Source organism: Lepidochelys kempii, chromosome 14 (genome assembly GCF_965140265.1).
Source record: "Lepidochelys kempii isolate rLepKem1 chromosome 14, rLepKem1.hap2, whole genome shotgun sequence".
Lineage (NCBI taxonomy): Eukaryota > Metazoa > Chordata > Testudines > Cheloniidae > Lepidochelys > Lepidochelys kempii.
The window spans coordinates 7,183,447-7,198,904 of NC_133269.1; the positions used below are offsets into that span (position 1 = coordinate 7,183,447).

At 38.2% G+C, this 15,458-nt stretch overlaps 1 protein-coding gene across 9 annotated transcripts in view; it reads right to left on the bottom strand.

Moving 5' to 3' along the window:
* The window catches only part of CEP112 (centrosomal protein 112), a 357,419-nt gene that overhangs the window by 139,722 nt on the left and 202,239 nt on the right, over window positions 1–15,458 (bottom strand). For 8 of the 9 annotated variants that reach the window (XR_012154913.1, XM_073311620.1, XM_073311622.1 and 5 more), the window contains one exon: window positions 2,660–2,890. The exons of the other annotated variant lie outside the window; for it this stretch is intronic. Coding sequence is in view for 7 of the 8 variants with exons in the window: in XM_073311620.1 (XP_073167721.1) it covers window positions 2,660–2,890 (231 nt within the window). In the remaining variant the exon portion in view is untranslated. The remainder of the gene's footprint in view (window positions 1–2,659; window positions 2,891–15,458) is intronic. 9 annotated transcript variants of the gene reach the window in all.

Sequence of the window (15,458 nt, forward strand, 5' to 3'; positions counted from 1 at the left end):
AACGTCTACATGTAATTTTATTTGGAAAATGAAAAAAATTCAACTGAAAGTTTAAAAAGAATATTTTTGACAGTAATGGTGATTCAAGACTATTAAATATATTTTCCTCTGAAGTGTTTAAGGATTATTTGTAACTTTAATTTGGGAATGTAAAGAAGTTAACTTTTTTTCTTTTGCTATACTATTAATGTAAAACAAGATCAAAGAAAGAAAATAATTGAGATTCAAATTCCATTTTTAAGCAAAAATGACAACGTCTTCATGAGTTAATATTAATCCTTTAATTATGAATTTCAAAGGTTTAAATACTTTCTGTGACCTTGGCTTTAAATAATTATGCCAAGTGGAGCTTTCCTTAAATTCAAAAAAAGATTCTGAATTGTTGATCATAGCCATTTAATGGCTTCAGGCTGGCAGATTTCCAACATAATCCTCAGAATGCTGTTTAAAATTACAGACCAAGAACCTGATGCAGGTAAATGAAATGTCAATATAACAAAAAGACTGTTTGAACGGTATATGCATAGTCTTATTTTTTGTTGCTGCATATCATTTTGTAATAAAATGTGGAATTTATCACACTAATACATGTTAAAATATTTAAAACAACTGTATGCTTACATACACAAATGGCCTATTTTAAACTTCAAGTAGTTTTCATTTTAGTTTAGCACAATGTTTAAACATGTCCTTTGATGACAATTCTTTTCTTTTCTAAGGAACTGAAAATATTATAAAATAAAATTTAAAGGCTGGTGATCTTTTCTAGATAACTGTATGCTGATTACTCCATTAAAAGCTGCAGCAGCCTAGGTAAGAATTTATTCCTACTAAATAAGAATCCAATAATGGTGATATTTTTAAAACAATAAAAAAACAAACCTCATTACAGAATAAGACTCATCTTGCAAACCCTTATCAACAAGCTTAACAATACTACCACAAATAAGTGACAATTTAGTGAGATTACTCACAGCAGAAAAGTTAAGCACATACACAAGTGTTTAAAGGAACAGAGCCATAGTTATTTAAAAGGCCAGGCTCATTAGTTACTACTCCATCTGCATTAAACACTTAATCCTACAAACATGCACATGAATAACTTTAATCATATGAATAGTCAGATTGACTGCAATGGACCTGAATGAAGTTACTCACATGCGTAACTGTTTGCAGGATCAGGCTCTATATTTAGGCTGGGATGTGTGAAGGAGCTTAAAGAAGCTAGTCACCCATATCCCATTGAAACTTGGTCACCTAGCTTCTCTCCTTTGAAAATTTCAGACTTCAATGTTACTGCTATGTATACTTAAATATCTAGCAATATATATTTTCTGACTTGGTTCTTATGACTACATACTGGCAAAAGATATGAAAGATTCTGCTTTAATTTGGAAGTACAGTCACCAGTACTGTGAACTGAGTATCTTCAAGATTTGTGATTCAGTCTGTGCAGCACCAAACAAACTGGACCACTCCCATGAACAGTCTAGATTTCACCCAGGACATAGAGGTTGGATCCAATCTCAGATGAGTAAATGGATACAAGGAAAGCTGAAATATGTATATGTAAGTTCCTTAGTGCCAACGAACCAACATCCTAAGGGAAATGGTGATGATAACTGACAACACTGGTAAGCGATCACATAAATACGTCCAAAGGACAGGAAATAGAGAAACGTACATAGCAATTTTAAAAAGAATTTGTAAAAATGATATTGAGGAAATTCAAAATACCATCTTTTTAAGCATTACATTATTTAAAATGTCCAGAGATTGTTGAATACAGTTTTCTAAAATATTAGTATCATAACATATAATTAACCATTTTTATTTCTAAATCACATAGCCGTGAGGTTTTCACACTTCTATCAGATTCCATTTCTGTGTGTTCCTTTCCTTAAGTATTCCAAATCTTGCTGATTTGTATCAAAAACACCTACCCAATGCTGAATGAAAGTGAACCCTATAAAAAGGAGTCAACCTTCAGCCAAAAACATCCATACACTGAGTCATACTGTGAATGAACTGGTTGAGCATAAGGTGGGAGAAAGCACCAGTGTGTTTTAAAACATTAATCCACATACTTAAACATTTCATGCACCTCTACCCAACCTTCCCTCCTCCCCACCCCACAAAATTGATCTCCCCTTAAACTGTATTTTGACAGAGCAAAGTACATGGATTAATAAAGTAGGATCTCCCTTGTCAACCCCGTCCTAATCAAGGAGAAGTGATAAACCCCATCCTGGATTGAAGCTGCATTTCAAATCATGCTGTTATTCTGGTCTACCATTTCCCTCTCCATAAACTACTGTATACTAGATTGGTGTTCTGACCCTACTGCTACTTCTGTTAGAGTGTGACACTCTGCTGGGGAAGAAGTCTAGTCAAAATAATAGTAATTATCCTCATGAAATCAGCATTTTGTTATCATAGAAGCCTTTCATTCAAGGACCTCAAAACTCTGAGCCCCTCCAGCCCTAAATGCCACAGGACTTGACAAATTCTGATCGGTAGCAGTTTCCTTTATTTAAGTGACATCACAACTGTTATTGATCTGTATAATTTGTTATAGAGTGTGTCACTTCGGATACATTGTCCCTCACTTGCTATGACCTAACCAGGTTTGTGTAGTAACAGCATGTGAATCTCTTACCTTTTCCAATGTCATCTCTGTCTCTGCAGCATGTGTCCTTTTCAGCTCTAAGGCCATCTTTTCCGACTCTGCTTTAAGCTTATTCACTGCAGTCTCGTGATCCCGAGCAGCCCGCTGCTTTTCTTCTTCCCGCAGAAGACTAAGCTCTACCAACTGTTGCTTCCGCTGAGCATTTACCTGAATAAGCTCTTCTCTCAGCTTGTGGATTTGGGCCTCCATATCATGGATAATCTTAAATTAAAAAAAAATAATGGAAAAACACTTCTCGTATGACTTCTTTGATCAGACTGTCAGCTAGGATAGGGAACAAGCTAGTAGAATTCCCTTTCTCCTCTCCCCTCCCATCAGCATTCATCTGCACTTTAGCATTCTCTTTCTCTCTTTTACCCTGCCTTTGCCTTCACACACAAATGGGAAAAGCTTCCTTCTGGCCAAAGTTTGGATGGAGGCAACAATGCCACAGCAGCCAGCAAGAAAAGCCTGCTTGAGGGCCAAGGTAGAGTTCCAAACTTAGTATCCACTCGCCCTCCCTTTCACTCCACCAGAGAATCAACTTTACCATTCATTTTGTTCATTCTTCCAATCCTGGCTTTGCATCTTCTCTTATACTATTTCCTCTCAATCTCAGTGTGCCAAGCTCCTGCCCTCTCCTTATTAAAATCCCTCCTTAAGACACTTCTTCAGTAAAGTCTGCACACACAGGATGCAGCTCCAGGGCTAGCTAACACTGTTTGTGAACCTGTCAGGCAGCTAGAGGATACAAACATGTGATGCCCAAGGCAATTTTTTTTAGTGTATTGAAAAAAAGATTTTTCTGTATTAACAGGATTTGGGTCAACCAGTACTTCACCCACCATAAATGAAAATCACTTATAGCTGATAGCTGCTGAGTGTAAACCATATTCCTGGCTAGGGTAGAGCATCTAAAAGTGACAATAACTTGTATCAATTTGAAACTGACAGTCTTTGGCAAGGAAATTGTAGGAAGATGGACCTGGATAGTATTCTAGATTTAGTTATGATCTGATAAAGTGCTCATGACAAAGGTTAGCAAGGGCAGCACAATTAATAGAAAAATACTGAACTCAAAACTAAATATAACAGTCCTACCATTCATAAAACCACCCTCATTAAAGACATCCAATCCAAGACAAGAAGAAGAACAAAAAAAGGTAGATATCAAAAACAAAGTAACGCTCAGTCAAAATCATGACTGACCAAAGCAGCTTTGGTGTATGATATGAAGCTTGGTAAATTTGAGTTCTGATGAAAAGTAAGTTTGAAAAAGGAGCATCAACTGTGAGAACTCTGCCACTGATTTCCAGGCACTGAGAGGCAAGACAACCCAACAGACCCCAATTGTCATGAAAGAACACAGACACTTAAACAACAGGGCTCTAGCCCTTCTAAGACTTACAGCATGGTCATCAAGGCCTAAAACTGAAATGAACAGGTAGACAGTGCAGACAATGTAGCTAAGTATATTGACTTTCCTGAATTTGAAGACAAGCCATTGTGTTCTGAACAAGATGAAGCACCTAAAGGTTCCTCAAGGGCCACATACAAGAGAGTGCATTATTGTAACTCAGCCTGGAGATGGCAAAGACAGGGGTCTGCATTTGAGAGGAAAAATGACTGTCCCCCTGACCAACTGCTAATAGAAGACGACACTATACAGGACCATCATTATCTACATACCAAGAAGCCATGAAGAATTTAACAAAACTCCAAGGCTCAGAACTACATTGATAAAGGTGCAGGTGCAGTCTTTCTTTTCTCTGTGAATTCCCCAAACTAGCAGCAACACTTCCATCATGGCCAGATTCATTCCCAGCCAATTCATTCCCATGCATCTCCAAATCTTGGTTAGACTTTAAGAATGCACAACAACAGATGACAGAGGTTGATGAACTGCCAAGACTCTTCTAACCATGTCTCAGGCAAAGGATAACTTTTTCAAAAGTAGCAGAGTGTCTTAGGAGTCTAAGTCCTATTAGGTGCATTTGAAAATTTTACAGAAGAAAGGTCCTCAGATACAATAACAGACTACCCTGATTATAACACAGTCCTTACAGCCCAGGATTTAGGCTTTGCGCAGCTCTGGCATTCAGAAGATGGAAATTACAAAGCCATAGTACTAACAGTCTTGTAGTATTTACTGGGAGGCATTTAATATGCACCTCTTATACGTAAAAAGAAAAGGAGTACTTGTGGCACCTTAGAGACTAACCAATTTATTTGAGCATAAGCTTTCATGAGCTACAGCTCACATCGGATGCATCCGATGAAGTGAGCTGTAGCTCACGAAAGCTTATGCTCAAATAAATTGGTTAGTCTCTAAGGTGCCACAAGTAATCCTTTTCTTTTTGCGAATACCGACTAACACGGCTGTTACTCTGAAACCTTATACGTAACTTATTTAACTAATGTTTGGGGTCAAATTCAGATGTGACATACAAAGGGTGCAGGTTACATGTCTGTAAGTAGGCTTTAGGGGTCTAAATTGTTCTAACTTACACTTGGGAGTGGCTGAAGGTATAAGTTACGGTAGGAGTTGCTACTTTAGATTTACAATTTCTTACACATTCTTCAGTTGTTTTTTCAACAATCCTACTCTTTCCCAGCCCCTCAGAATGTAAGAATGTATATTACTATGATTTTTCAGTGTGAAAAGTACAAATAGACTTACTGTAATCATCTTGAAATTATCTATTTGAATTCAAGATTCTACAGCTAAAGTTTGGTGAGAAGCTTCATAACAAGATTGTATTATAAACTGTCCAAACAAATTCTGAATGGCATGGACTGCAAGTTATTTCTTTTAGATCTCTATTACTTTTCAAATACTTCATTCCCAAAAGGTGTGTGTATGTTGCATGTTTATTCTGTAGTATCTACAATCATCTAAATAAATTATGATTAACATTCTTTCATAATATCTGAGCTCTATGTTAGCATGTAACAAACTCTGAAGAAAAAGGAAATGCTTCATTCACAAAAGTACTAGACAATCTAAGTACATTTCTATCCAAAGTTGATAATTACATCGTAAATACTGCATTGTGCATTGGTGTACGCCCCCAAATTCATTATGCTAATATAAGTATTAACCTTTCTTGGAAAGTTGCTATTCAAGACCGTTTTTTGTTTACACACTTTCTTGATTATTCATTGAATTATTCCATATGTCAAAGTTATAAATTTTCTGTGCATGTGTGGAGAGAGAAAATACATCGCGCACGCGCGCGTGTGTGTAGAAAGTACTTATCTGTGTGCAAAAATATGACCTACTAGCTACACGTTAACTACATCAGCATTATTTCAAACACATGATCAATATAATGCAATCTGCATCCTTTTCTGTTCTTTTCCTCTGTACATGGTTAACTTTTTAAAATTAAATTTGTATACATACTAAAACAGTGTACAATCTATCATATGCCATTTATAATTATTTCAGAAAATCATTATGGCTTTGAGCTAAAGCTAAATTTTAACAGAGTACCTGGCTTTTATTTGAATTAAGAAATGTTACATTGACCAAAATAGATGGTTTTCATTTCTATAGGATTTTGGTCTTTGAGTTCTTGATAGACATATGCAATGTTTATTTTTAAATGCACTGCTCTATTATAAGGCCTGCCTGGAATTTTATTGATTATCTCAATGTATTACTTTTTTCCCCTTAAAAACAAACAAAGAAAAACCTTTAAAACATTACATCTTTCAAACAGCTCCTAAAAAACAAGAAAGTGTGTAGGATTAGAAGCCAAGGCTAACCTGGAGGATTCCAATGAAAATATATTCATAAAACATACTGGGAGCCAAAATGGAGGCCTGGCGAGTTCCAGTGTCATGTGTGATTGTTCCCTGTACCACGCGGTCCTATATCCGATCATTCGGAAATAAAGGCATCAGCCAACTTAGTGGCACAAACCAAACTTTTTGTTCTACAGGGAAAGTAATGGTAGTTAATATGCGAAGGAGCATTAACGTTGGATCGAAGAGATGACAAAAGCAGATTTGGGTCTAGCAGCATAAAAAACTGGAGACGGGGATGAGGCAGAGAAATTAATTAGATTAGAGGAGATTTTTGGTGCAGTGTCACTACTAGTAAGATGATTTAAAGCAACATCTAATCTCTCCAAACTGACTCAAAAATCTTAGATTGACAAGAACTGTCTGTGTTCCCCCAGTTGCCTTAAAGCAACCCACATCCTCAAGCTGGGGCTCTCTCTCTCTCACATCAACAAAGTCACTGGCAGTACTGGATTACAAGAGAACCACTTGCTATGAGAGAGAGAGAGAGACACTCATGTAAACACACAGATCTTAAAACTATCGCAGGAAATGAATGCAAAATTTTACAGCTTTAAGAAACATTTAGCTATGGTTTGATCAACTATTATCAAATATTAAGCATAAGAAGATTAGCCAAAGTTAATAGAAGCAAGAAAACTAAAATGACAGAGAAAGGTATCTCCAGCATTTTCTGCATTCAAAAGACCATGAAGGGGAAAAATTCACACAGCGCAATCAGCTCACTTCGGCAACAGCAGAAAAACAACAACAGTGCAATTATAAAATCTTACCCCTCAAAACTAAAATCTGAAGCCACACGGTTTTCTCTCTTGGTTTGCCTATAAGATTTAGTTGTGGTTGGTCCTGCTTTGAGCAGGGGGTTGGACTAGATGACCTCCTGAGGTCTCTTCCAACCCTAATCTTCTATGAGTCTATGATTCTAAGATCAAATCCTATATTCTGAGTACCGAATTTCTAAACTATTAGCCTAGATGGTCAGGCCTATGTCCATCAACTGTGCCTACAGAATTATTTGCAAGGCTCAAACTGTAAAGAGGATGTAGTTAGAACTCCTATCAGAACTACAACAATTAAGATATACCATTTATTTAAATATTTTTGGATGTTTTCTACATTTTCAAATATTTTGATTTCAATTACAATACAGAATACAAAGTGTACAGTGCTCACTTTAGATTTATTTTTGATTACAAATATTTGCACTGTAAAAAACAAAAGAAACAGTATTTTTCAATTCACCTAATATAAGTATTGTAGTGCAACCTCTTTATCATGAAAGTTGAACTTGCAAATGTAGAATTATGTACAAAAAACTCTGCATTTAAAAATAAAACCATGTAAAATTTAGAGCCTACAAGTCCAATCAGTCCTACTTCTTGTTCAGCCAGACAAACAAGTTTGTTTACATTTGAAGAAGATAATGCTGCCTGCTTCTTGTCTACAACGTCACCTGAAAGCGAGAACAGGCGTTCACATGGCACTGTTGAAGCCAGCGTCACAAGATATTTACATGCCAGATGAGCTAAAGATTCATATGTCCCTGGATGTTTCAACCACCATTCCATAGGACATGTGTCCATGCTGAAGACGGGTTCTGCCTGATAACAATCCAAAGCAGCGTGGACTGATGCATGTTCATTTTCATCATGTGAGTCATATGCCACCAGCAGAAAGCTGATTATCTTTTTTGGTGGTTTGTGTTCTGTAGTTTAGGCAACAGAGTGTTGCTCTTTTAAGACTTCTGAAAGCATGGTCCACACCTCATACCTTTAAGATTTTGGATGGCACTTCAGATTCTTAAACCTTGGGTCGAGTGCTGTAACTACCTTTACAAATTTCACATTGGTATCCTCTTTGCATTTTGTCAAATTTGCAGTGAAAGTGTTCTTAAAAGGAAAAACATGTGGTGGGTCATCATCCGAGACTGCTATAACATGAAATATATGGCAGAATGCGGGTAAAACAGAGCAGGATAGATACAATTCTCCCCCAAGGAGGTCAGTCACAAATTTAATTAAAGCCTTTTTTTTAAACCAGCATCATCAGCATGGAAGCATGTCCATGGTGGTTGACGAATGAAGGGACATATGAATCTTTAGTGCGTCTGGCACATAAATATCTTGTGATGCCAGCTACAACAGTGCCATGCGAACGCCTGTTCTCACTTTCAGGAGACACTGTAATTAAGAAGTGGGCAGCATTATCTCCCATAATCTAAACAAACTTGTTTCTCTTAGCAAGTGGCTGAACAAGAAGTAGGATTGAGTGGATTTGTAGGCTCTAAAATTTTACATTGTTTTGTTTTTGAGTGCAGTTAAGTAATAAAAAAACGACATTTGTAAGTTACACTTTCATGATAAAGAGATTGGACTACAGTATTTGTATGAGGTGAATTGAAAAATACTGTTTCATTGGTTTATAATTTTTACAGTGAACATATTTGTAAAGAAATATGGTATAAAGCAAGCACTGTACACTTTGTATTCTGTGTTGTAATTGAAATAGATATATTTGAAAATGTAGAAAAACATTCAAAATATTTAATAAATTTCAATTGGTATTCTATTGTTTAAACAGTGCAATTAATCACAATTAATTTTTTTAACTACAATTAATTTTTTGAGTTAATCACGTGAGTTAACTGTGATAAATCAACAGCCCTAATAAGGCCATTATGCTTCTGTTTAAACTCTGCTCAAGGAAGGAGAGAACACGAAGTAAACGTGTAAAACATCTGGAAATATATAGCATGATCTTCTTAAAAGAGTGGAAGTTTTACCATTAACTTCAATAGGAGAAGAGTCAAGTCAATGCAGAACACTTTTGCAAAATCTTACATAGAAAACCTAAAAGATGTTGTGATGTACCTGTATACACGGTATGTAATGTATCTCTTTCAAAATACTATATTATTTCAATGGCCTGATCAAAGAGCAATGAAATACATTATTAGTTTGCAATTTCATCATCAAGGAATTGAAGAGTACTCTACATATCCATTAGTATATTCTACATTATCTATAAATATTGGAAGTTTTTTTTTGTTCGAGGATTATGAGACGTGACTGATTTGGTCTTGTAAAAAGTGTACAGAGAGCCTTCAGTGCTTAAGCAGAGTATTTGTCACATCGGCAAAGAGTCCTGTGGCACCTTATAGACTAACAGACATATTGGAGCATAAGCTTTAGTGGGTGAATACCCACTTCGTCAGATGTATGACATGCCAGAAACGTTCACAGTAATAATTAGAAAATATCTTGGAAAAATTATCAATAACTTTTGAAGTTAAATCAACCCTACTGATAAAGGCTCTGTGTTTCATGTCATTTAATGTATTCCAAAAAACATCAACTTTGAACATATTCAGCCCTTTCTTTATCCGCTTACTAGAAGGGAAGGCAATATAAAAAAAACACAAGCAGCTATTACATAGAGTAGGTTAGCACATCATACCACAATATAAAAGACTCCAGTTCAGAACTGACATCTGAAATTCTGTAACCTCACTAGGTCTTAGCACAAGGGGTGGAAAGAGAGAAAATAATGATTTGCAACTCTAGAAACTGCTGCTACTGTGTCTATGACTATCTCACAGAGACTTTGCTTGCCTTCTCCTGGTCAGATGTTAAACATGTTGTCAATTCATCTTAATTAATGGCCTCTGTTTCAGAGCATCCTAGAATCAAAAGAGCGATAGTATTACTGGCCAGAAGTGAGGAATGCCACAGAGTTGTTTGTGTATAACCCAACTCGCTGAAACATTGCATGCATAGTTTCTTCCTCTTTGTGTCTGTTCCTGCTCAGTGCTGTATCACTTGGAAGAAAATTAAAATTCACTTATTCATTAAAACAATTCAATATACGAATTGTCAGCTGACTCTGTAAGGAGGTATTTCATTTGTTTCTACAGCATTGTTAAGGTGCTCTGATACACAGCGACAGATGTGGTAGACAGAGTGCTGCTCATCACACAGTAGATTGTTTGTAAAAGGCATAGCAAACATGGCCAAAGAAAAGAAGGTCTGAGGTCAAAACAACCCTGAGTAAAGAAGTGGAATATAATACATACCATAGGACCAAAGTCACAGGCTGTAATCTGACAGAGAAAATGTCAGTAATCGATGTACTAATGATGCTGCTCTAATGCACATAACTGCACAGGGTACATCCACTGACAGGACAACATTCTTCTAGAGGAACATGGAATAGTCTGTCCTGGTCAATGTACCAAACCATAAGATATTTAGTGCTAAATATCCCAGAAATGACTTCAGTTGAAAATAGGAGTTTACAATGACAAGTTGAATGGCCTCAATTTGCTTTATTAAGTACTGAGATATAGTTAGACATCGTAACATTGTTCTCAACTACCACCAAAAAACACGCAATGTATCAGGCACAAGAGAACTTTTAAAAAAAGAAAACAAAATGCCATTTGTTTGCAGCTATCGGTAAATACAGAGTATATCCATAACAACTTCAAATGCAATCACTTTGGTTTGTGTTTAAACCAAAATTGGTTTATATAAAGCAAGTCTTATCACTACGGTTATCACTCATCATTCTGGGTTCACTAAGTGATGCTAAAAAGACTAAAAATCTTATTCCTGTTGCATGGACTCTACCTAAATAAGGACCTTTGGAACCAGGCCAATGAGCCCAATCCTTGAATCCTGCTGAACTCCATTCAGTACTTCAGGGGCTAAGGGCAAAGGCGACTTTATACTATCTTTGCGACTCCTTGATCTTACAGCCACCTGAAAGCCATTTGGCCTTGGTGCAACTTAGAGCAGCTTCAGGGCTGCTCTAAAGTGCATCCAGCTGTCCATAGTCTCAATGGATAATGCCACAGTAGCTGTCCAGGCACATCAGCTACCCTGGGGCTGCAACAATAGGTGCAAGGGTGATCACTGCTGTTTTATAACACTTGCACTTTCCCATGTGCCAGAGAAATCTTCCATGGTCTGGTTAAGCTAAGTTTGTGGCCTCTTTGTACCATGAGAGTGACACAAAGGGGCTGCAGTAAGGCTGAGGATCTGAACATACATGTTTAAACTACACTCTGTTTCTGTTCTGAAAACGCACGACTTCTCAAACTCCAGATCATTTGGTTTAAACAATTTTGAATTAATAATAGTTAAATGATTAAACTTAAAGAACTGATTTGAATGCCATATTTTAAATATGGCTTCATAATTAACTTATTATCTCCATTTTAATCGATGGTGTTTAAAAGACTTTCTATGCTAAGTTAATAAAACTTCCACATATTTTAATTGAAATTATCTACTTTTACTTGTGACTGGTAAAATTAGAAACTTGTCAATAGGACGAGCCCTTTAATACAGTTATGTATCCTGAAGCTTCTTATCTATCTATGAGAGATTGTACTCTTCAGTTATGATGGTACTAAATAACCTATCAAAGCAACAACAAATGAAAACCAGGTGGAAGGAGTTGATGGCCCAAGAGACAGCCTTGACCATTAACCTCAGCCACTCAACATAATTCCAAGGAAATTTTGTGTCAGGTTAGTTCAGGCATGGGCAATCATTTTCAAAGGGGGGCCACTCCATGAATTTTAGTACATCATCACGGGCCGCACATTTCTACTACATTAACGGAGGGGATGAAGGGTCTGGGAGTGGGCTTGGGTGCAGGAGGGAGCTCCGGGCTGGTGCAGAGTGTTGCAGTGCAGGAGAGGGTGAGGGCTCTGGGCGGGAGTTTGGTGTAGGAGGGGACTCCGGGATGGGTATTGGGGTGCAAGGTCTTTGAGGGAGTTTGGGTGCAGGAGGGGGTTCTAACCTGGGGTTGGGGTGCGGGAGGGGGTGCAAGGTGCAGGCTCTGGCCAGGAGGTGCTTACCACAGATGGTTCCCGGCCAGCAGCGCAGCAGAGGTTGGAGGGAGGGGGCTTGTGGGTCTCCGTGAGCTGCCCGTGCCTGCTAGGACCACACCTGCAGCTCCCATTGGCTGGTTTCCAGCCAATGAGAGCTGTGAGGGCAGTGCTGGGGGTGGGGGCAGTGAACGGAACCGACTCCCCACCCACCAGGGTCGCGCAGAGACATGCCAGCAGCAGCCAGCCGCAGCCACTTCTGGGTTAGCATGGGGCCATGGCAGGCAGGCAGCCTGCTTGAGCCCTGCTGCGCCACTGGCCGGGAACCGCCTGTGGTAAGCACCTCCCGGCCTGAGCCTGCACCTGGGGCCACGGCAGGCAGGCAACCTGCCTGAGTGCCCCGCTGCACTGCAGGACTTTTAGCAGCCCAGAGATTGTGAGGGGGCAGCCAAAGAGCCTGGCGGGCTGGACGGAAATGTTAGGCGGGCCGAATCCGGCCAGCAGGCCGTATATTGCCCACCCCTGGGTTAGTTACTGATAATATAAAATGAAAAGGGGAGAGCGAAAGGGGAAGGAAAAGAAAACAGGGATATGGATTTTTTAAAATTGGTGATAAAGTTTCTGTTGCATATTTAGAAGATATACCCACAATATAATGCCCAGGTAAATGAACCCGATTTCTTGAATAGACATTTGACTTCCCATTTCAGTAATAAGATATGTCTCATTGTAGAGCTGACAGGCTCTTTGCAAAGGAGTGTAGTCTCCCATAGATAAAAGTAATCTAACTCCTAATCATTAAAGGTGAATACAAATAAGATGGTGACCTGAATGAAGTGCAAATGCACAACAATTTAAGGTCAAATAGATTCATTTTAGCTCCTAATAAGAACAGCCATTCTGACCATACTGGGTCAGACCAATGGTCTATCCAGGCTAGTGTCTTCTGACAGTGGTAGGTGCCAGATGCTTCATAGTGTATAAACAGAACAGGGCATTTTCGAGTGATCTAACCCCTGTCATCCAGTCCCAGCTTCTGGAAGTTGGAGGTTTAGGGACACTTGGTGCATAGGTTTCAGAGTATGGTTGCATCCCTGACCATCTTGGTTAATAGCCATTGATGGACCTATCCTCCAGGAACTTATCTAATTCTTTTTTGAACCCAGTTATACTTTTGGCCTTCAAAACATCCGATGGCAATGAGTTCCATAGGTTGACTAAGCGTTGTGTGAAGAAATATTTCTTTTTGTTTGTTTAAAATCTGTAGCCTATTAATTTTATTGGGTGACCCCTTGTTCTTATGTTATGTGAAAGGGTAAATAACACTTTCCTATTCACTTTCTCCATAACATTCATGATTTTATAGATCATATACTCTCTTAATCATCTCTTTTCTAAGCTGAACAGTCCCAGTTTTTTACTTTCTCCTTGTATAGATGCTGTTCCATGCATCTAATCCTTTTTGTTGCCCTTCTCTATAACTTTTCCATTTCTAATATATCTGTTTTGAGATAGGGCAACCAGACCTGCACACATGGATGCTGACTAAAATTACCAAGAAAGCCGTGGCTTCTATAGAATATTATCTTTCACTGTCATCTAGGTTCTTCAGGACTAAATCGTTTAGGATTTTCACCAACACTGCCAATAAAAATGGCATGACCAATACCAACTGTTCCCTAGCAGTACCAGTTCCAGTGAGTACTACCACAATCTGATCCTTCCAAGAAAACAGTGAAGTATAACCAGAGGTGAATAGTGACTAAAACTCCATTACAGAAACACAAGCAGGGAACGCATGTAAAGCACCACATAAAGTTAAAAAAACCCAAACCCTACAGAAAATGCTGCTTGTCAGTGATACAGTCAGAAAACCACAGGAACACTTTTTCCTTCCTTCCCATGCCTAGAATGAAACTCTCTCTACCATATAGAGAAATTCCAGTGCAAACAAACAAAAAAAAATGCTTAATTGTGTATTGAATTTCAGAACAGAAGATCTTAGCCAAATTTCTGTTCCATAACTCATTACTTTATTCAGTAACGTGTAGAAGTGCTACAGAGAAAGACTCTGACGGAAGTCCACTATGTCACTCAACTTTCATTTACCAAACTTATCAGGAAGCAGGGTTGTTAAGACTCAGAAGGAACAGAAGTATGTTGGCCAAGAAAGATGGCCTTGAGGAATGTAAAGTGGAAGAAAATAGGATTCAGAAGGAGTGAGGGGATAGAGATATGCTAATCTACAGGTATTTTGTATACGTATACAGAAGGCAGTAATAATAGTTGGCATTTACATAATGCCTTTGATTGAAGCGTCAGGCCCCTAAGAGAACATGAACAAACCAATCTATCCAACTTTACATACTAACTTCTGATGTGTGATGAGATGGTGGGCCAATTCAATAAAATCAGTTAATATCTTTATCACAGCAGCTTAGACATGTCTCTTCCTTCTCAGCTCACCAACTCAATTATAGCAAGTATTTAGGAAACATGGTAACACTTTTTAAAAAAATGAAACATACAAAATGCTCTTTAGTAAAAAATGTCGATAAATTGTTTCTATGTTGGGGGGAGTGGTAGCATGACAGAGTAGTAGTATCAAGAGGGAAAAACATAGTAGTATTGTGCTAGATAATACCATATAGAGGGATGAAGTCCTGTATCTTATTGTATATAGTAATCAAAATATCCAAATTCTCCTCCTAAAATTATCATCAGGTTAACAGTTTATGAGTTTTCAGCAGCAGTTCAGTCCTTGTCGATCCAAGCAATAAGGACAGAAATGTTCTTGCAGGAATGAACTCAGTGATCACTGAAGGACCCTAAAATCCCAAAGACACTCTTGCTAGAGGAATTTATTTTCACCTGAAAAAATGTGAAACTACGCTGTCTATTCAGCTTTTTGGTCCACAGTTATTGCTAATCCTAACAACACAGAGACTGTGTGTCCTCACTGTCCAATGCAGAGAATATTTTCCTATATTGTGCTCTTATCCCTCTCCTCCTGTCCTTCACCACCAGCAGGAACTACATTCCTCCTTCACCAGAGACCACGGCCCTAACTCCCCAGTCAAACACTGGAAAAGTCCTTTCCCCTTTCAGTGCAGACAAAAGACTTCCCAACCCCCCAAACACACC